The sequence below is a fragment of the Thamnophis sirtalis genome, unplaced genomic scaffold (assembly GCF_051295495.1).
Source record: "Thamnophis sirtalis isolate CommonGarterSnake01/CBP01778 unplaced genomic scaffold, rThaSir2_p1.2 scaffold_5, whole genome shotgun sequence".
NCBI classification, from domain to species: Eukaryota; Metazoa; Chordata; class Lepidosauria; order Squamata; family Natricidae; genus Thamnophis; species Thamnophis sirtalis.
The window spans coordinates 36,655,799-36,676,792 of record NW_028261385.1 but is presented as its reverse complement, the minus strand read 5'-3'; the positions used below and the strand labels follow the sequence as shown (position 1 = coordinate 36,676,792).

General features: G+C 37.3%; 2 protein-coding genes across 4 annotated transcripts in view; both read left to right on the top strand.

Annotated features, from left to right (window-relative positions):
• The window catches only part of FCHO2 (FCH and mu domain containing endocytic adaptor 2), a 76,171-nt gene extending 72,920 nt beyond the window's left edge, over nt 1-3,251 (top strand). For both annotated transcript variants that reach the window (XM_087715659.1, XM_087715660.1), the window contains one exon: nt 414-3,251. In XM_087715659.1, the coding sequence (XP_087571785.1) occupies nt 414-436 (23 nt within the window). In that variant the 3' untranslated portion in view covers nt 437-3,251. The remainder of the gene's footprint in view (nt 1-413) is intronic.
• A 1,803-nt stretch (nt 3,252-5,054) lies between these two features.
• On the top strand, nt 5,055-14,434 carry TMEM171 (transmembrane protein 171). 2 transcript variants are annotated; one of them, XM_014067306.2, is made up of 4 exons: nt 5,055-5,237; nt 8,744-9,459; nt 10,589-10,730; nt 11,997-14,434. In XM_014067306.2, coding segments are annotated over exons 2-4 (771 nt in total). In that variant the 5' UTR covers nt 5,055-5,237; nt 8,744-8,831; the 3' UTR covers nt 11,998-14,434. The 2 variants fall into 2 exon arrangements, with proteins under 2 accessions (XP_013922781.1, XP_087571784.1); XM_087715658.1 differs by lacking the exon at nt 5,055-5,237 and adding an exon at nt 5,454-5,539.
• The last annotated feature ends 6,560 nt before the right edge of the window (nt 14,435-20,994 follow it).

Sequence of the window (20,994 nt, the reverse complement as noted above, 5' to 3'; positions counted from 1 at the left end):
GTTATTAAGTTAGACGTTATAAAAAGTTAGAAAAATGTGTATACTAATTTTGCATTTTGATTAAAACATGTGTGTGTGTATGTTTGTGTGTGTGTGTGTGTGTGTAATACAGGTAGTAAGTACTGTCTTTTCTGCCCATTCTTCTGGTTCATGTAAAAACTCTCCTCCTATGTGTAAGGGCAGCAGAGGGCTTTGCATGATAAAACACACCAGGTTCCTTGGCACACCAGGAAGTGGAAGGATTCATTCCATTCTTGAAATCCTAATTTTAGATGGAAGGTCGGAGATCATCACTATGAGGACTGAAGTAAACACCCCAGGGTGGCAAAACATGTGGATGTCTAGTTTAAAAAATGTATTTCCTATTAATGTTGTTTATTGAGATACTAACTGGATCTTTTTATGTCTTTCAGGACGATATATGGCAGATTGCTGAACAGCCTATTAAGAAAACTAAGTTATTTTCCAATGAATAAGAAGTTTATTCATTATCTTACTATCTTTCCAACACTATTTTAACATGCATTAATTTTTGAAAACACATTGCATAGTTTTTGGAGTTTATACCCAACAAAATGCACTTTTGAAAATAAGTCAGTTTAAAAACTATTCTGTTTTGAAATAGCACTGAAATAAACTCCAACAGTACAGAAAATCAGTTGCAATACTGAAACAAGATACTGAAATACTTAATAGTAATGTAGCCTCGGAGCCAAATAGCAGTTATGTGTGGTATTTAAAGTGTGTGATGCTTTGTGATACCTTAAACAAAACTATATTTTAGCTTTCTATAAATATTACTGAAGTATATTTTTCAATATTGCCATTCCATAAACAAAACAGTGGCAAAGTATTTTTTTGTTTTCACATTTGCATATTCATGTGTCATATCTTATTAGAGATTATCTATAAAAATAACTTTATTTCCATATATCATACATAATTAAATGACCAGTGTTTTATAATAGATGGTTTTTAATGTAAAGTGCAATGGTTTTTTTAAAATTGCAATGTACAACAGAGTTATTTACTTCTGCCATTAGTTAACATGATGGGAGTTGTAATTTTAATTAATGCTGTAGATTATTTATTTTTATATGAAATTTGTAATGTTTGTGCCTTTTCAAAGCTGTGCCTGTCAAATATTTATGTGCTTCTCATTACTTGTTTTAACTATCTAGATCTTCCAATTAGTAAACTTGAAGGAAGTAATCTTATGCTTACAGAATGGAAGAATCTGTTGTGTTCTATCTTCCATGTACCCCTCAAATTTGCTAGGGAGGCTCTTCAGGACTCCTGGTGTCGATTTTGTGGGGTCATGAGGCATTTAAAGTGGGAAGGAGAAGCCAACCAGCACACTACAATTTCTTTCTCTGGAAGATAGGCACAATTGGATATAACTTGGCATTTGAAAATCAAAACAGAAAATAGCCTTTAAAATAACTTCTGCTGGGTTAAATGCAATAAATGCAGCCATTACAAAAGAAACCTTTTAACTTTTGTCAGTTACCATATAGTATCATCATTTAAAATATCACCAAAGATATGTAAAATCCTGACAATGAATTAAATTTTAAAATAATAAAAATGCTACACTTCTGAAAAGTGTAGAATTCCCTAGCTACAAAAAGATGAATTTCATATGCTTTCAAACATATAAAATGGATTTAAAGGGTTGCTTATGAGCAGAAATGTTGTTTTAAAGGTCTATTTTAAGAAAAACAAAAATAATTATTGATAATTTCAATAAATGTTTTATGACCACAAATAAAGAAGCAGGTAATAGCCCTAATACAAAGAAAGTGACCCATTTAAATAAGTTTGATACAAATCCTGTTTTTAGAATTTATATGCCTTTAAAAAATTAAATGTAAAAGTCAAAAGTTATTAGGGAAGGTGAATTATATGACCAACATCACCAGAAATTAAGTACTTTTTCAAATTCTAGTTGCTAACAAAACCATACATGAAAATCACTAACTCAGTGGATTAATGAATAAAATAGTGGATTAATATATCAGTGTTCTATATGGCCACTAAATTTTGATGAATCCTTAGCACACTACAAATAAAGCTAGATGTATTCTGTTCTATTGACAAAGTAATGAATACCTAAGATAAATCAGATATCTTTTCCTCCCTCTTGTGAGACCATTAATCTCCTACAAAAAGTGGAGAGAAAATATCAGTGATGGTTTTTTTTGGGGGGGGGGGAATCAGACACCTGAAATGTGGCTGTCTTGTTTTTAAAGATACATGGATCATTTTTTTGTTTTAAAAAAGAAATAAACCTTTGCCATCACTTCATGTGACATACCTTCAGCAGCCCAGCAACATTCATTCTTTAGCTGTGATATAAATGTCTCTCAGAAAGATACTACATTATGACATTGTAATGTACAAGATACTCTGGCTCATTATTGGGATGGGGGGGAAATGGCAGCTATTTTTTTTTCCTTAAGAAAAAGAAAGCCACTTTATCTTTGATTTTCAACTCTGGCCTCTCACTCAAAATTCTTCAGTTTCACATTTTCAACCAAAAATGAATCCAATTGTAATTGTTTTCAGACAAATACTGAAAAGCATGAATAATTCATAGATTAATAAATGATTATAGAATTGCAGTCAAAAATTAGTTTATATATTTGCCTTGTTTTATAAAAAAACTAGGATTCCATTAGAGTACTACACAGTTAATTTTTATATTGTAGAATAAAATGTTTTGATGGAATTTTTAACAAATTGAGATTTCAGATGGTACAGACTTTTAATGGATTCTTAATCTGCTAATACAATCAACAACTGAACAGGTCAATAACTTTTGAAAGTCAGTCTGTTTTATCTTCCATTTTAATCATGTATTCACTGTAATCAGTGCTAAATTTCAGCACCTTCTAGCCTTACTACCAAATGTTCTCAAATACATATTCACAAAGGCTGCAGGTTATAATTTTGAAGCCATGCAACTTTATATTTTTTTTAATCTATATCTAAATATAGGTATAGATGTGTATAAATAAAACCTATCTCGTGGAAATTTCATGTAGCAAGCTGGATCTTGCTTGTTTATAAAGATATCGCCTTTGTAGCTGCCTATTGGGAGAATTTGTAAACTCAAATCTGAAGGGTCTACAGGTTCTACAAATTGTAAATTAAAGCAATATAAATCTTAGAGAAATTGTAAATACATCTGATCTTTTACAAAAATGTTTTAAAAATTGCACCTATAATAAACATGTAATATATAACAATCTGATTGTTGCTGTTTATATGATTTCATACATAATGCAGAAGCATTCCATGGACAGTCTTCAGATAAAATATAATCTGATTCTGTTTCACTCTTAGAATTTGTTCCTTTTCTACATATTTTTCAGCACTATTATGGCTATAGGTTTATGAGCTTACTACTACCAGACAATATCAGTGCTCACAGGCTCTTTTTCCAGTTTACTAGTATCAGAATGTAAGAAAAAATAGTCTGTTCCTGTTTTCTTTTAGTTGTTTGTGAAATAATAAAACTCCTCTCATTCCCATTGTATATAGAAAGAAAGAAATGGTTAAGCTCCCAGCACCTTCATTTTTTTTTACATTTTTGTATTTTTCTGTGATTTGGGAAAACAATTAGATAGTGTAGTAAAATATACATTTTAAAATGTAAACTAATTACTGTAATACCCCAATAGTTTTTTCCTCCACTGTAATACAATAGTGTACAATCCATGAAGTTGATATGAAAGTACAGTACATGAGCAGTTTTGCAATCAAGAATCTTTCTCCGGGTACTGAAATCATAGATGCATATTGCTATGTTGACTAGATTATTTGAGGTTCTAGTAAACATGCAGAAAGTGGCCTCTAGATAATGACTGAATTGAGCCACAGGTGTGGGAAGAATTGCTTCCAGTAGAAAGATGGATCGTTCACAGTTCAAAACTAAATTTACTGCATTTTGCCAAAAAATAGAGAATGAAAAAAGTCCCAAAACAATTTTCTTGAGAATTAATGAGGGACAGTAGTTATCCTGAAAACCTCCATTAGAAAATGCTCTAGATTTACCAGTGCTAAATAATTTCTGTATCTATAGCTGTCATATTAGAAAATTATGGATTATTTGTCTGATATGAAAGTTATATAGTTATCGCTGAAGAAAAATTGGAGACCTGCAGTCATTAGATAGACATCTGCAGGTATTAGCATCTTCCAAATGATTTTTTTTTTAGTATTTATGAAATATATGCCTGGTCTTCCTATCCAAACTCAAAATATTTCACTCTATTTTACAAGGCAGCAGTTCTGATTTATGTAAACCAAGAAATTTTTCCCTTGTACATAACTGTAGAATTTTCACCTGCAACTTGATTTAAGCATAACAAAATCCCCTAAATTAGGCATCAGTTCCATGCAGAGAAGCAATTTCATGGGGCCCACATAGACAACAAATAAGATATTCCTCTTATAATGAATTACCATTGGGATGCCTCAGCTATAGTTACAATGCCATCCCTACCTCAAATTACAGCTAACATCTGTAAGTATGTTATCTGTCATACCAACATTTAATATTTCTAAACTGTCCGAAGAAACCAATATTCAACAATTACCCAAGTTGTTTGCTGTTAAAAACTGTAAAAGCTTTATGCATTTTACCCCAGGTGAAAAAAGTTGGAAGTATTTTTTGTATTCTGTTACGTAATTCTTTCCTGCTGCGTGCACGAAACATTATGAACGTTTTTAGCCTCCCTTCCCTCCCAAAATCCGAACAATATGAAAGCTGTTTTTGGGGGAAGTGATGCACCTCGTTAAAAGTTTTCTCCTGGGCATGCAGTTGCTAGCTTGCACCTGCAAACTCCGCTCGTGCACGTCACGCTTTAAAAGGCCGCCTGCCTTCCTCCCAAAATCCGGAGAGGGAGGGAGGGAGAAGAGGCTGGTTTCTATCATTTCCGCGGCTCCCTCTCGGCATCGCCTGTTTGGGAAGGAGGGAGCTTCAACCCAGAGGGCGCGCGCGATTTGCTCTCCCGGCGCGGCCTCTGGGACTCGACTTGGGGAGGGGTGGGGGGAAGGATTCGGGAGCGGCTGCGGAGGAAGGACCCAAGAGGGGAGGGAAACCGCGGGAGCGTTGCGGCTCAAGGTCACTCCGGGCATCAGCAAACCGGCACCTTCGGCCCAAGGAAAGCGCCCAGCTTCCCGGCTCGCACGACGCAGAACCCGTCGAGAAAGGAGAAGAGTCTCTCGGGGTAAGGTAGCCCTAGCCAGGCTTCTAGTTCCAGCCTTGGGGAGCCTCCCCTCCGGGAGAGGGTGGGAGAAACGAACGGCTAGGCTTTTGCAGGCAGGAATGGCGGCTGCTGCGGAGAAGGGTTTTTTTTTCTCCCCCCCCCCCCCCCGGATACTGAGAATCCCTTTTAAAAATCCCAGTATTTTTCCTGAGACACCGAGGCCGATGCTGGCGCCAGTGTCGCCGTAACTCCTTGATTGCGGCTTCTTCGCGCTGCCGCCATCCTTTCCCCAACGCCACTAAAAGAAAAACCTGTCAGAGCTGGTGGGTTTTGTTTTTCTCTTCTTTCCTTTTTTTTTTACTTTGAAAGGTGAGGAGCTTATTATACTCGGTACTTGCAAGTTAGTCTTCAAACAGGTTATTTCCGCTCCGCACAAGTATTGCGTGTCGCGCACTCGAACTCTTTGTCCTTAGCCACCACAGCCGTTGGGCATGCTGAGTGGAGAAGGGAGGGGGGAGGGAAATTGAAATATTTGGCCCAACACAGCTGGGGAGCATCAGGTAAGAGAGAGCAGCTGACTTGCCAGTGTGATGTTTCGGTGATATGGTCGGTGAGTTCATTTGAATTGGAATGCCAGAATTTGGGGGTGCTTTTTTCACGGGGGGGGGGAGAGGGGGGGATGCCCTAGTTCACAAGTGGTATTCCAGTGAGAAAAAATCCCACCTCCAAACATACAGTATCCCGTTTTGCAGATCCGGTTCCCTGCAAATACATGTTGGTGTTGAAATGGTGATCCAACCACTCCAGAATGTTGTGGTATCTGCTTGTCCTATGCTTTAGGACGATTGCTATCTGCCAATTGTGTGTGTACGTATTTATGTTTTGTTGCTTCTGGTGGTGTTTTTGGCACAAGGCTGCCTTTCTTACTCAGAGGCTGGATCTCCTGTTGTGCCAGTATAGACACTAAGATTGCTCTTTATATGAAATGGATTCCAGTCTTTCAAAACTGTAAATGAATAGAGTAGATAAAGCATAGAGTACTATAAGATGCCTCATTTTAATCCCAAAAGTTGATATGACTATCCTAAAATTATTCAAAAAAGGTTGTGTTCCCCAGATATTTCTACCTGATCAACTTAGCCATGATTAATTAAAATAACCTAGTTTTATAAGTTTCCATGACACTGAAGAGTAAAGACATATACATACATTCATGCTAAATTCACATGGTATAATAGACTAAAATGTGGTTGGTGTTCGGTATGTCCTACAAACATAGATTGACACTACTAATATATCTGGATAGAAAAAGGTATGCAGTAATATTGCAAAAAAATATCTGCTGACAGGAATTTGCTCTTAAGTGGCTTCTTTTTGCTGACAGCATAAAAACAAATGTATGTTGTATTATGACTAGCTAAGGATAGCTTCAGATATCAGAGGGAAAGTATGGCATATGCTCATGCACTATTTCTTAAGAATAAAATTACTCCTTACTACAGTTGTTTATGTTTGTCCCCATTTTCTCCTCTACTATTAAATAACTACCTCTACTATATATGACAGTTGCATAGTGGCTGTTAGCATCTTGATCTTATTGATAGCTCCTGATAGAGACAGATAGCTTGCTTATGATAATACAACTCTATAGCCTAACTTACTATGTATTTTGAAAACTACTCATTCTGTTGTTCTACTTTATTTGAAGATAGAAATGTATAGTGTTCCTTCTGTCATTTAAATCTTTTTCTATTTGCGGTGGAATAAAAATCACTTTTCAAAACTTAATGTTGCAGAGTATTGCATACATTCTTTGGCTCAAACATTTTAATATTTCACACAGTTTAACCAAACTGAAATTATTTGAGTGTAATTACAATGTATAGTCATTATGCTGTAGTCTACAAGATTTTTAAAGCTTGGCTTTAATTTTGTTGGTATTCTGGGGGATAATCGTGTTTCATATTTTTAGTTCTTGGCTAAATTAAGCTGTGATCTTGTACTTGCCTACATGGGAGTCAATTGTAATCTGGATGATAGACCACCAGGAAATAATCAGAGCTGTAAGGTAAAATGGGAAGTAAAAACAAAAACACAGAATGTAGGAACTATCAGACAACTTCCAAGTTGTTGCCAGGAAAAATACATGAGAAGATACCAAGCATGACTCAAATAAGACTTTACCATATAAGAAATTTTGAAAGACATAAAGGAATGACTATTTGTATTTAACTAGTGTTTATTTTATTTTAATAGGGCCAATTAAGATGATGTTCTTTGACTTCTTGTTTAAGGTCATTTAAATTATTTCTCCTTCCAGTCTAGAAAGTCTCTTTCCCTACTTGCATTCTAATAGTGTATCTGCTTAGTTAGTCTACATAATTCTTGTAGCAAGAGCAGCATGCTAGCATAGTGGTGATGAATATCGTCTCTTGCTGCTCGGAAGGTTGAGAGTTCAGTCCTAGATAGTGCCAAATGTTTCTGTTCTAGGGCACAAAGAAACAATATCTTCTGCTAACTCAATGTAGGCATCAGAAAGGATATCTGATCAGTAAATGATTATCTCCATCCAGTTGCCCCAACTCTACTCGAATAGAAACAATAGGGTCGTAAAAAGGGAGCTTATTTGGAATTGATTTCAGTATGATTATCTTAGAATAACTCACTGGAGAAGAGCCTAATGCTGGGAAAGATTGAGGGCAAAAGAAGAAGGGGATGACAGAGAATGAGGTGGCTGGATGGAGTCACCGAAGCAGTCAACGTGAGTTTAATTGGACTCCAGAGGATGGTAGAGGACAGGAAGGCCTGGAGGAATGTTGTTCATGGGGTCGTGATGGGTCAGACACGACTTTGCAGCTAATAACAACAATCTTTTCTTTTCTAATAAAAATCAGAATTCAAAGGTTCTGATAATAGCCAGTTTGTGGTGGAATCTCCATCTAGAGAGTGAGGAGGTGTGAATCCTTGCAGAGCAGGAAACAGTATAGGCCTTATCTCTCCCACAGTCCCTGAAGCCTTATCTGATCGTTCCCAAGATAATGCAGTCTGTCTGGCGAGAAGCTAGTAAATAGGCATTGTAACAATAAAGAAGTGTAGACCTATTTCCTTAGGCTTGACACATTCTCAGTAAAAGTAGTTTTAGTCTCCCTCTGGAGATGATTTCCTATTTGCGCTGATCTACCTAATAATAGTGCTGATACTAGGAAGGAAGGAATGATTTGGAAGTCCTTGTCCACTGTAAACTTGTTTTAGTCTGAGCTTCCTTTTACTGCGGTTATTAAAGGTAGACTCACTTCCAGAATGTGCAAAAGATTTCCACTGACTTTCTTTTGTCATATCTCATATTTCTGACTGTTCTTTGTTTTTGTTCTAGAGCTAATAATGTTGCACTGAAATACTTTTAGTGTCCACCAAACTAAGCAAGAACAGGTTAATCTTATTTCAACTTTGAAGTTCTATGTCAAGGATAATCAGTGTGTTTTCCTTTAATAGCCTAATTGTATTTATCTTTTTGTTTTAATTTCCAGGCCTATTAAAGAGTTATGCCATTCTGATCTTCATAGAAGAAAACATATTCTATTTCACTTTGAAGGAGGATTTCTTATTACAATAATAATGTATTCAGTTCCTCGCTCCCTATCTGGAATGGAAGGAGATAATGGGCATCCTAGGAAATTTATCTCTTTCCTTTTCGTTTTTGGCATTACATTGTTATGTGCTGGATTTTTGCTATCAATGTTTGTTTTGCAGACATGTCCAAGCGGAGCCTTTGGTGACTGTAAGGGAGCTTTCAAAATCATTGGGCCTCTGCTTGCAGTTGTTGGACTAGTTTGTATAATTTTGGCACAATCGAGAGCCAAAGATTATCTCAGAGATGTGCAATTGCAAGACGATCAGGTATATGGATTTGTTTTTTGTCGAGGAAATTGTCAGTTTGCTCAGTTCCTCGTGTTTGGGTTTTTATTTTTAACAAGTGGGATGCTTATTAGTGTCCTTGGCATATGGATTCCGGGATGCAGTCCAGGATGGCGCTATCAGCAGTTTAACCATAGCAATACATCTGGCATTGAACTCCAGGACTGTGGATTTCATTCTGTTCAAACTATGGGCCCTTTAATCGTGCTTATTGGATTATGTTTCTTTGTAATAGCTCACATTAAAAAGAAACAAAACTTAAATCTCATCCAAGAATCTTCAGTCAGTGAAGAACAACTGAACTCTGAATCATTTCAAGTTACAGTAGGTAAGTAAATAAACCAGCCAGATATTTTTATCGGTTATTAGAATTCTAATTTATTTTATTCAGAGGTGGTATTCAGCAGGTTCTGATCAGTTTTCTGGAGAACCAATAGTGATAGATAGATAGATAACTGATAGATAATTTTGAGTATTTCAGAGAACCGGTAAATACCACCTCTAACTGGCTCCGCCCCCATCTATTCTTGTCTTCCGAGTCCCAGCTGATTGGGAGGGAATGGGGATTTTGCAGTATCTTTCCCATGCCACACCCACCAAGCCACGCCCACAGAACCGCTAGTAAAAAAAATTTTGAATCTCACCACTCATTTTATTAGTCAGTTTAGAGAAGGTATATAAACAGAAAAGAAAGGGAGAAAACAGTGGGATACAATTAAGAAATCAACGGATTCACAAATGTCAGAGAGACTTGTCATTTTCCATGATACCATTAGTTGAGTTTGAGTAAGTGAATATTGGTTGACAATTTGAGAGACGTAAATAAACATTATTACTTTTATATAAACTTGTATGTCTTGGGGATAGAACATTTTTATTTCAGTTATATTCAATTATATCGTATTTCAATTATATTCAATACAGGTAGTCCTCAACTTACAACTATTCATTTAGTGACCATGGAATAGAATAGCACTGAAAAAAGTGACTTATGACTGGGTTTCATTTAGGCTCTTGCAGCTGGCATATATTTATAGCAGTTGCAGTGTCCCAGGGTCATGTGATCCCCATTCCCAGCCAGCTTCCGACAAGTAAAGTCAGTTGGGGAAAACCAGATTTGTTTAATGACCACATGATTCACTTAACAACTGCAGTGATTTGCTTAACAATTGTGGCAAATAGAGTTGCAAAATGGGGTGCAATTCAACTGCTTAACTGCTTTGGTTAGCAATGGAAACTTTGGGCTCAGTTGTGGCCATAAATCAAGGATTGCCTGTATATTATAAAACATAACTCTAATTATTTTGAAAAACTAAAATTAGTCTAAAAATATAAATTAAACATTCCAACTCATGTTGAATTTCTAGTGAAATATACTTTGGAAACATGGCTCTCTTATTTACTGCTGCGAAGAAATCTGCAGATGTTGATTTTTAAGCATTCCCTTTATTTTGCAGGTGATACTGTAATGGTTTTTCCTCCACCACCACCACCTTATTTTTCTGATTGTTCACCACAGACCATAACTCCTAGCTTGGTAACCAGCGAACTTATTTTAAATGAAAATCCTCCACCATATCACAGTATTTTTATTAACTGGTAAGGGTATTTCTGCTTTTAATTTTAGATACTTAACTGTTTTAAAAATAAGCAACAAATTATGCATGACTTGGGAGATTCCTAAATAGACTTGCACACTTTCCCCCCATTTCCATTGAGAGGCTTGGAATTAAGTTGGTGTGAACAATAATTATTAATTCCTATTTCTAAATTGGCTAATAGGCATGTAATGATGTAATAATAATCCCACTTTAGCTACCTTCCTCTACTACTACAACTTTGATTCTTTATTGATTCTTTGTTAAGTGCACCTGCTTTCAAGTTTTTTAAAAAATTGAAGTATATATTAATGGATCTCTCACATCATGTCTGGTTTGGTCTTAATATTTTAAGGATATATATATATATATCAGCACTAATACAACAAAAAATGTAACAAAAAGGCAACAGTAAAAATATTGGGTTTCTGCCTGGATGGTCTCTTGTGACGAGCCGAAGGACAGAGAATGGAAGTAGTGATCTTCCTCCCACATTTGGGCATACTGGGGGTTGTAAAAATCTAATAGATATATATGCAAAACTAATCAAATAAGCACCTGCATACGAGACTGTCCTGACCTTCCTAAAAAAAGTATGAGTATAAGTGAAGTTTACTTGGAAAAAAGACATTTAATTAATTAAAATTAATTATATATGGTGATCTACATAGACAAATATATCAGGTGTAACATTATATTTAGTCTTTGCATACTAGAAAAAAGGAGTGTTGAAATGATAATATCTGTGCCAGATGTCATTCTACCATATAGTGTATATAATCATAGGGTTGGAAGGTGCCCTTTAGACTAGGGATCCCCAACCCGCGGTCTGTGAACTGACACTGGGCCACGACATGCCAGAAACTGGGCCGTGCAAACAAAGCCCCATCCGCAGGATCAGACAGCACATGAAACCATGGTCCGCAGAAAAATCTCCCTCCATGGAACCAGTCCCTGGTGCCCAAAAGGTTGGGAGCCACTGATTTAGACCATCAAATCCAACTGCCTACATTGTATAGCAATCCAAATTATAAGATCCTAGGTAGATGCTTGTCAGTAATTGCATGAGTAGCTCATCCCATTTTCACTAACCTCATATATTTCTCACAGCTCCTTACTGTTATAAAGTTTATACTATTCTTATATTGTTTGTATTATTATAAAGTGTTATACTTTTTAGTATTATCGGCATCAACATTAGCCATCTTAGATGAAATATGTAATATGTCTATGTCTAACATTTTTATTTTGTTATTGTTTTTTTCAGAGTATTGAGTTGTGAATAAGAGGCCTACAGAGAGAATGAGTTCCACAGTATCAGAAAACAGTTTGCCTTCTAAAACTTAATCAGTTCATTGTCATTCCTCTGAGTCATCTCAGAATTACAAGGCAAAAGAAGCAGCTGTAAATAATGAATGTGTCTTGTCGTCTCCCTTCCATACTCAGCTAATCCATTACCATCTGCTTATCACCAACTATAAGAAATATTCAGAGCTGAAGCAGAAAGACAGGGGAAGGAACAGGTATAAACAAAGACAAGAAAAGAAAGAACTACAGGAATTCCACATAAAAATAAGATGAAAGGAGAATGAAAAAGGCTACACCTGCATTTCCTCAACCCATTAAAGAGAGCAGTAGGTTTTACATTAGGAACATGCAACCTTTTTCAAGTCAAAGGCTTCCACCAGACATATAGAATATTTTGGGGTTTTTACAAAGAAAGTGGCTGGAACATGGATGGGGAAATGGGTTTACCCAGAAACAAGTGGCTACATTTATTTCCTACAAGACAAAGGAAACGTTAGTGATCGTTAGTGTAAAATAGATTATTCCCTTACCTGTAATATACTTTGCCATCCACGCCACTTCTACAACAAATGTATATTTGTTAACTTGCACATCCGTTTTTCTTATTGTTCCAATGTCAGGGATAGTAGCAGTAGCAACAGCTCAGTTTCATGGAGGCTGCTTGAAATCCAGAGGATATGCTGAAAAATACTTTGACATCTTGAGTAAAAAAGGAAAATAATGGGGAACAAGGAATTAGCTGAACACCCAGCTGAAGTAGGAAGCCAGAATGAGTTTTAAAAAATGGACAACATGATCATGTTAGAGGCTTATTTGCTGGTGTTAGAATCCAGCAGTTCATCAGTGTTAGAAAGGTCAGGGAGGCATGAAGCCTCCAGACGTTTTGGAAAATTCATTTGCTGAGTGAGCAAGAAAGGATTGCTGAGGGACAAACAAGTGAGTTGGAAACTTTGCTGCCATAAAAGTCACCTGACTGCTCTACCAAGCAGTCAAATAAGACATTCCTTTATGGAAGATAAGGAAGAAGAGAGGTGTGATAGCAGCAGTGGGAAGATATACACCGTGATGCTTCTTGAAGAGGTTGTTATTTCATAGGCTTGGTAGGAATAGAGAATTAGGAAATGAGTGAAGGAACAGATACATATTGTGACTTCTTGGTTCACTGTGCTATGCTTCAAAGGTAAGCAGAGGGCACAGAAAAAGGACAGCAAAGAAGTGTGAACCTCTGACAATCCTTGACAGTGCTGGGATATGCTAGAGCCACTCTCAACATTCAACAACTCTTGATGGCTCTTAAGAGTCCTGGAGTAGATGGCCCAGTCTTCATGAGCCACAGACCACACTCTTTGATTTCAGAGGCCAACCATAGAGGAAACTGCAGCAGAAGCCAGGGCAGAATGCCTGTAAGTGGTAAACTGCCTATTTCTAAAGAATTATTCAAGAAAGGAATCATCATAAACACTCCTGCATGAGATTTTAAGTATCCAGAGCAAATCAACTACTATCTTGACAATTGTTAGGTTCAGCTTAGACTAGAAGAAATTCTGAAAACTTTACATGTCTTTTTCCTCTTTTTTCCCCCTGCTGTAAAGGCCCAGAAGATATGAGATACTGAAGGTATCTATATCTATCTGGCATTTTAATTTATTAAATATCATGATGCAAAGTGGCACATAGTGTCTTAAACATTTGGTGCCTCAAATGACACATTCCATCTTCCGGAATTAAGGGCCTCAGTGTAGTCATGAGGAATAATTATGAAAGAAACCATAATGTGGAAATTAAGGAGTTGGACCAGGAGTGGGGAGATCCAAATTGAAATCCATTCTGTTCATCCATGGAAGTTCTTTTCTTTATTTAATTGAATTACTGACTGTCTTGGTTACTAAACAAAGTCTAGGCTGCGTACAAGGATACCAATATATTAAAAAGAAATCTAACAATAAAAAAGATAATCACATCAGGAAACCAATAATGTACAAACATACGTCACAAGTGCACTCCCAGAGTCTGCTGAAAGACCCAGGACCATCCCAAGGCTTTCCTATAATGCAAAATGCAGATTTAAACAGTTATTCTAAAAGATAAGAACAACTCCAGGATGCCATGAGATGATACTGCTTTGCCAAGGGGACCTGGAGCATGCCAATCCTGCCAGATCTTATTGGATAGGCAAAAACAGGAAAAGTGGTACCTTCCAGGTCTCAAGCTACAAAGGGCTTTATAGTGACAACTAGCAACTTGAATTCTATGTGGAAGCTAACTAGTAAAGTGTATCTGGAGGGCAGTTTGGGCCATTTATTCATTCCAAGCTCAATGCTGTGTATGATGGAGAAAAATAGGTATTGTACTATGCTTAGGTATCGGTGCATAGCAAATAAAAACAGTATTATTGAATACGTGTGTATAGCCCACTTCTTTTTTGGGACAAAGTTTGAAAAAATAAGCGTAAAAAGAAGGCAGTACTACATTCAGTATTTTGTCTTAGCGTACATTTGATGCCCAGCATTTATCCTCTACTGGTTAGACTAAAGGTAATCTCACAAATATTCCACTAGAAATTAAATGATACTAGACAACATACACATTTATATAATTACTGTCATTTCTGAGAAGTTCAAGCTCCTGTTTTACTTTTAACTTCCTGCCTGCACGTGGATTGTGTTTAGCACAAATCCAGTGGAAATGCTTCTCATCTACTTAACCCAAAGCATTTCTCAAAGAGGACTCTGCCAGGTCTGTGTTCCCAAGGAGTTGGCTTAGTTCAGCTGATGAACAAGTTTATTTCTGGCTTTGTAATACATTATAAAAAAGGAAGGAAAGAAAAGCAGCATATTCAGAGGAGGTCAAAACAAACAAAATGCCAGTTGTGTGTCAATACTGTGTGTATTATGAAAGGATAGGGCTTTAATTGCAGCAATTTGATTGCATCTTGCCTGTTTTGACCTGTCTGATGCTGCTGGACAGAAAGCAGTCTTTATTTTATATATATATTTGGTAGATAAACTTTTCTAATTGAAAAAAAAACTCTTGCTTTGTTCTTCCAGACTCCTAAGCCTCAAATCCTCCTCCAGGACCTTCAGGTTTGCCTTGCTATTGGGGTTAGCAGTAATGATATTAGGAGTGGATCTGTGCAATGATCTCAAGTTGAAAAGAAAAGCATATTTCAGAGCTCAGGAGCATCTTTAAGGAATTGCTATTGAGACGTAATGTGAGTGCCCCAAGTGTTCCAACCTATTTCCAATTTTTCCCTGAGGTTTTGGACTTGCATGTCTTGGGTGTGCAAACTCTAATCAAAGAATTGATAAACCAACCACTAGAGTTAGCTTTCAATGTCTAGTGATCATCTGGATTTTTGCAGAGGAGATCTGTTAGTCCTAATAAAATTGACCTTGCAATGAATTCTATGCACTTTAAAAATTATGCATTTTGTTTGCAACTCCCCTCTTCAGTCGTCTTTAGAACCTATAACCATTGGGAGTTAAGCACTAGGAACATTACTTATTTTCAAAATTGTTAGAACATATGATGATATCCTTAAAATGGTACTTTTAAACAGAAAGGATAATGATTGACTGTAGTAGCCAAGCAGCTTTATGTTATTACATATACTCAGATTTACTTGTTTCCATTTCGGAAGCAGGCAAACCCAGCCTTTAATGAAAATATGGATTGGCATAAATAATTTATTTCCCTTTATATAAGCAGAGATAAAGACATTGGTGGCACTGATTAAATGGTTCTTGCAAAAAGTGCTTGGTTTTATTTTTGAATTTGAATTGTTTTGAATTTGAAAACATTGATTTTTGAATTCCTTTGTTATCCAACTGTTCTTTGTATTCCAAGGTTGAAATAACCCAATAAACCAATTTCAGACTGCTTTGTAGGGTTTGGGGAGTGGGCCTGGCATGTTGTTGAAATGTTCTTTGGAAAACAATTATTCCTATTCACCATTACAGAAAAAGTCCTGAATCTAATATTTATGAATGATTTCTGTGAATGCAGTATACGAACAACAAAACTTGACCCTTTCTTTGCTCCCCTTCTTGAATCTTCAGAGTCACAAGTCTTTTACCAAATGCTCATTACAATCTGCCATAAATATTATATTTGAGAGCCAGTTTAGAAGAACATTATTTTCCCCTCTTAAGACAATTATTTTTTTCATTCTACTACATTAAGTAAAGCTGTTCTTTTAACATAAGGTTTGAAATTGATTTTTTGTTTTGCATAACCATTGGATCTAGTTTTACTTGTGCTACTTTGTCCCTCTAAAAGCTTTTAAGGAATATTAAAATGTTAGAAAAGGTCTGGCATTCACTATAAATGCATACTGTAAATTCAAATTGACTTGTGTTCCGGCTAAGGAAAATATTGGTGCTGGTAATACTGTATTGAATATACATCACAGCTTGTACTTTGAAGGATGGAAGCATATGCGCTTACCTCACCATATTCTTGCTCAAGCACTTGAAACCAACCAATAAATGGCACACATCTTCAAGACCATAAGCATTGCCCTCCACAAATGTATCCAGTCCCCTTTTAGTGCCACGTAAGTTAATGTCTATCACTGTGTCTCATGGTGAAGAATTTCACAAGTTAATTATGCACTATGCGATGAAATGAATCTTGAGGGTTCTTACACTCCACCAAAGTCTTTAGATGATATGTCTCCTTATGCAACTCTTCCATCTTTAGCCCACAACAGAGGAAGCTTACAACCTCTGGCTGTTGGCTTTAAAGCTGTGTTTTCCTCTTCTGCTAATGCAAGCCTTGCTCTACAAACATTCAGGTACATCTTATCAGAGAAGTTAGTGATGAAATGATCAGGGGCTGGAATCTATTCCGATTTGATTGTTCATCTTGAGCTGTTGTAGATGTGCCCTTTCCCTCTGATTGCATGGCATTGTCTTCCAAGTCCCATTTGGCCTTGGCTTCATAGATCAGGCACCAGGTTTTCACAGAAGCATCTGTCTAGGTAATGTCTGACTATTACTTGGTGGAGCACCAATAAGAAATTACATGAACTCCTCACATGTACAAATCAAGCATTCTTCAGGAATAATTTAGACCTGATTTAAACATGTGTTAATGGTCTTTCAAAATAGTGGTAGACTTTTTCTTTAAAATAACAAGAGTTACTATCCACTATCTCCAAAAAAATAGAATTAGCTCTTTTTTCACAAAAGGTTGATCTAAAATGGGAAAGTAAGACAATTTCTGTTTTCATTAGCTTGGTAAAACTTGTCTTCTAAATAAACCTGTGTTCCAAAATAGTTCGGCTGACTGACTAGCTGGATAGTGCTGGGGCAGAGGATGAATCAGGATGAGACCTCTCAATGAACCAAATGAACTTCTTCCTACCCTCCTTCAGATTTATTGATCTGTCAGGTGGGGTATTTTTGAACCAAGATGTACTGACTGGTGGTTTTTTTTAAAGGGTCTGGTTAATATGTCAGGTGGAGGACAGGAATGAAACAGGAAGGTATTTCTCAATGTGCTATGTGAGTTCTTTCTCTCTCTTCACGCATCTTTGCACTGAGCTATTTGCTGGACTATTTTTGGAAATGGGCATTTTGAACAATTACTTACTACTTGCCAGCTTTCTGGCACTGAACCTCATTTAATTGACAAATTGCATGCTTTGTCAGCAATTTCACTTTTGTTTTTTAATAACTTTCAGGTGAATGCCATCAAGATCCTCTACTTTATGTCCTAATTTGTTTTTTTGTTTCCTCAGTATCTTCTAGTATTGAGAAAATCAATGCAGGGTTAGTTGTGTATATTATAGTATCTCTTGTAATAAAGACAGCTACTAAAACAATTGATAACTTTCTCTGCCTTCTCAATATTTTGATCATCTTTTTTATTCCTTTGTTGTCTAATGTCCAACCATTTCTCCCACTACCTTGTTCTCCTTTTAATTTTTTCACCATACTTTTCCTCCTCTTCTTCCTTCTCTTTCTCTTTTATTTTATCTTTTATTATTATTATTATTATTATTATTATTATTATTATTATTATTATTATTATTATTACTGATTTTTCCTACATTGTTGAATTATTACTTAAATGACCTCCAGGCACTACAATTGCCCTCTTTATTTTTCTTTTCCAATTCTTTTTTTTTTTTTACAAGCCTCGCTTTTAGGTAGAATTTCTCTTTTTGTAGTCAAATGTGGCTATATAGAACTAGTAGCTGTACCCACCCATGCGTTGCTGTGGCCCAGTCTGGGCGTAGTGGGGTGGCAGGTGGGTACTGCCTTTGGTCAGGACTTGGGGCTGCTGGGCCGGGCGAGGCTGGTTGGGGGAGACGGCGCCGGGGCTGTCGGCCTCGTGGAAGTTGTTGCGCATCTCCTCGGAGGAGCTGCGCTTGGGCTCCCCCAACTCAGTGGCCCGGGAGAGTGAGACGTCCAGGATCTCGAAGGAGGAGAAGTCCTTGGTGTGCCGCCTCACGGGGCACCCAGGAGCCACCCCAGCCCCGCTGTACCTTAGGCTGACACCACCGCTGCCGCCCCGTCGGAGCCGCCTTGGTGAGGCCGTAGCTGGCTCGCTGTGAGGGGGGGTGGAGAGCGTGCGCGGCTGACAGGGCTGAGGTGACACTCTGCCTCCGCCTCCTCTGGAGCTCCGCTGGGCTGGCCGGGGGTAGGCCGGATTAAGGGCAGGGGGAGGCGGCCAAGGGATGGCGCAGGTGGCACCCCGCCACAGACAGCAAAGGCCCGGCGGGAGGGGAGGGGAAGGCCGAAGGGCTTCGGCTCCCCTTGGCAGAAATGGCCGAAGCTCGTCAGAGGAGGGGCAGAAAGGGGAAAGGGTGCGGCCGCAGCCCAGCCACACATATAAAGGGACCATCGGGATGAAGCTGGAGAGAGGCCGAACTGTTCCGAATATACTATACTCACTAAACGAACGCTATGGTAAACAACACAGCTCAATTCCAATGTCACACGAAATAATTAAATCAAAATGAAAATAAATCAAAATCTATGAAAATTCAATATAACAATGAAATGGAATCATGAAATATTTAGTATAGCGTGTGTTGCTTTTACATCCACCAGATGGCACTGGTTTTCAAAAAAGCATGTTTTTACAAAAAATTATGTTTTTATCTGTCACAGGTGTGACATCTATATAATATACATATAAAAACATTCGCATATTTGAATGCAACATTATGTCAAAATTTCAAGAACTTGAAGAATTTGAAGAACTTTTGGAGATTACGATTTTGAACAAACAACCATTACATTTTTATTTATATAGATGCTGGCAGTTCCCCTTTGCAAGATAGCAACATATCGTAAAATTAATAACAACTTTAGTAGAGTAATACCATAATACAGCTAATTATGTAAAAAGATGCAGAGAGCAGCCTCCCAGATCCAGATCTGCAATCATAGGAACATATTCTTTGACAGGCAGAGAAGCCTAAGTTTTAGTTACGCTGAACCATTGCCACTTTATGCGTAGTTTGTTCTGAAACAAAATCACGAAGCAAACTCCTCATCCTGACAAAACCCCTTTTTATTAAGCTAATGTGAATTCCTGTCACTCACATCCAGCAAAGTCCCGGAAAACAGTCTTTCAAGGGTGAATTTACAATCACAGACCTTATCAGTCTTGGAGAGCTGCCAGGCCGATATCTTCCAAACTGCATTGCTGTACAAGAAAATAGTTGGCAAGGAGTCTCTGAGAGTCACGAACAAATCTTCACACTAATTAAATGAACTACTTGTCTCCTGCAAACTCCACTCCCCTTTCACGCCTCTTTATTCCCTATGGGAGGAGCCATTTACTGTCCACCTGTGCCTTTACTTCCAAGTCAGCCCTTGTTCCTTAACTTTCCCTTCTCCTGGCAGCTCTGCGCATGTGCACATTGGGAACAGGCTCCAGCTGTTCTTCTGCCCCACTGATCTCCAATGGCGGTTGATAACTGTCAGACAGCCATGACCCCCATCTCTGCCTCTGATGTAGAGTACTCATCAGAACCTTCCCCAGATTCCAGGATTGGCTCATGTTCCTCCCCAACCTCCTCACTGTCTGAGTCTTCCACCAGCTCTGCTGGCCACTGGTGGGCTACAACATTGTTTAAGTACTGCTTTAATAAAATGTAATGCTTTGAAGTGGACTCTACAACTGCACACTGACTAATAAACTGTATCTGTTCAAAGTATTTATAGTCCTTAGATAAATGGACTATTTAGACAATGGCTAAAAATACTAAGTTAAAACTAAATTGAGTTAATGCTTCAGCCCTGCAGCTGTGTAATGACTAATGTCACAGGAATTGTGATTATTGTATAATTATTTGTTTATTTTTCACCTGACATTCTTCTATGAGCGAGACTTCTTTTGCTAAACTTTTTTATTTACTCATATACTTATCAGGAATTACCAGAAAAGATTTTGGGTTAAGAAATATCTGTTACCTTGATAATCGTGACAACATGAGCTTGAGTTCTAATAAATAATTAAAACCGCAGGCCTAGACACATCCATTAGAAAGTCAGCGTCATTGAACAGAACACAGTGGAGCACGGCTGAAATTCCTGATGTGAAAGGAATTTAAAGCTGAGTTAGTTTACTGAAAGAAAAGAAGGATAGCAGAGATGAAAAGAGGGACAGGGTACCTTGAAGAGATTTTTAGAAATTGTGTCAGAAAAATTAACGTTACGAAACAACAAGACCTGGCAAAGTATTTATTATATTTCGCTATCTCTTGTTCTTTCAAAGTCTAACAACAAAGATGGCTTGTATGAATGTATTCAAAATGAATAAAAAGGAATCATCATACAAAATGCTCTGTAAAGATGAACAAAGAGAACAACTCAACACCTCATTCTATTCTTTCCCCACTTTTACTTAACAACAGCATGAATACAGGTAACCCTTGAATTACAACAGTTTATTTAGTGATCATTCAAAGTTACAACAGCACTGAAAAAAGTGACTTA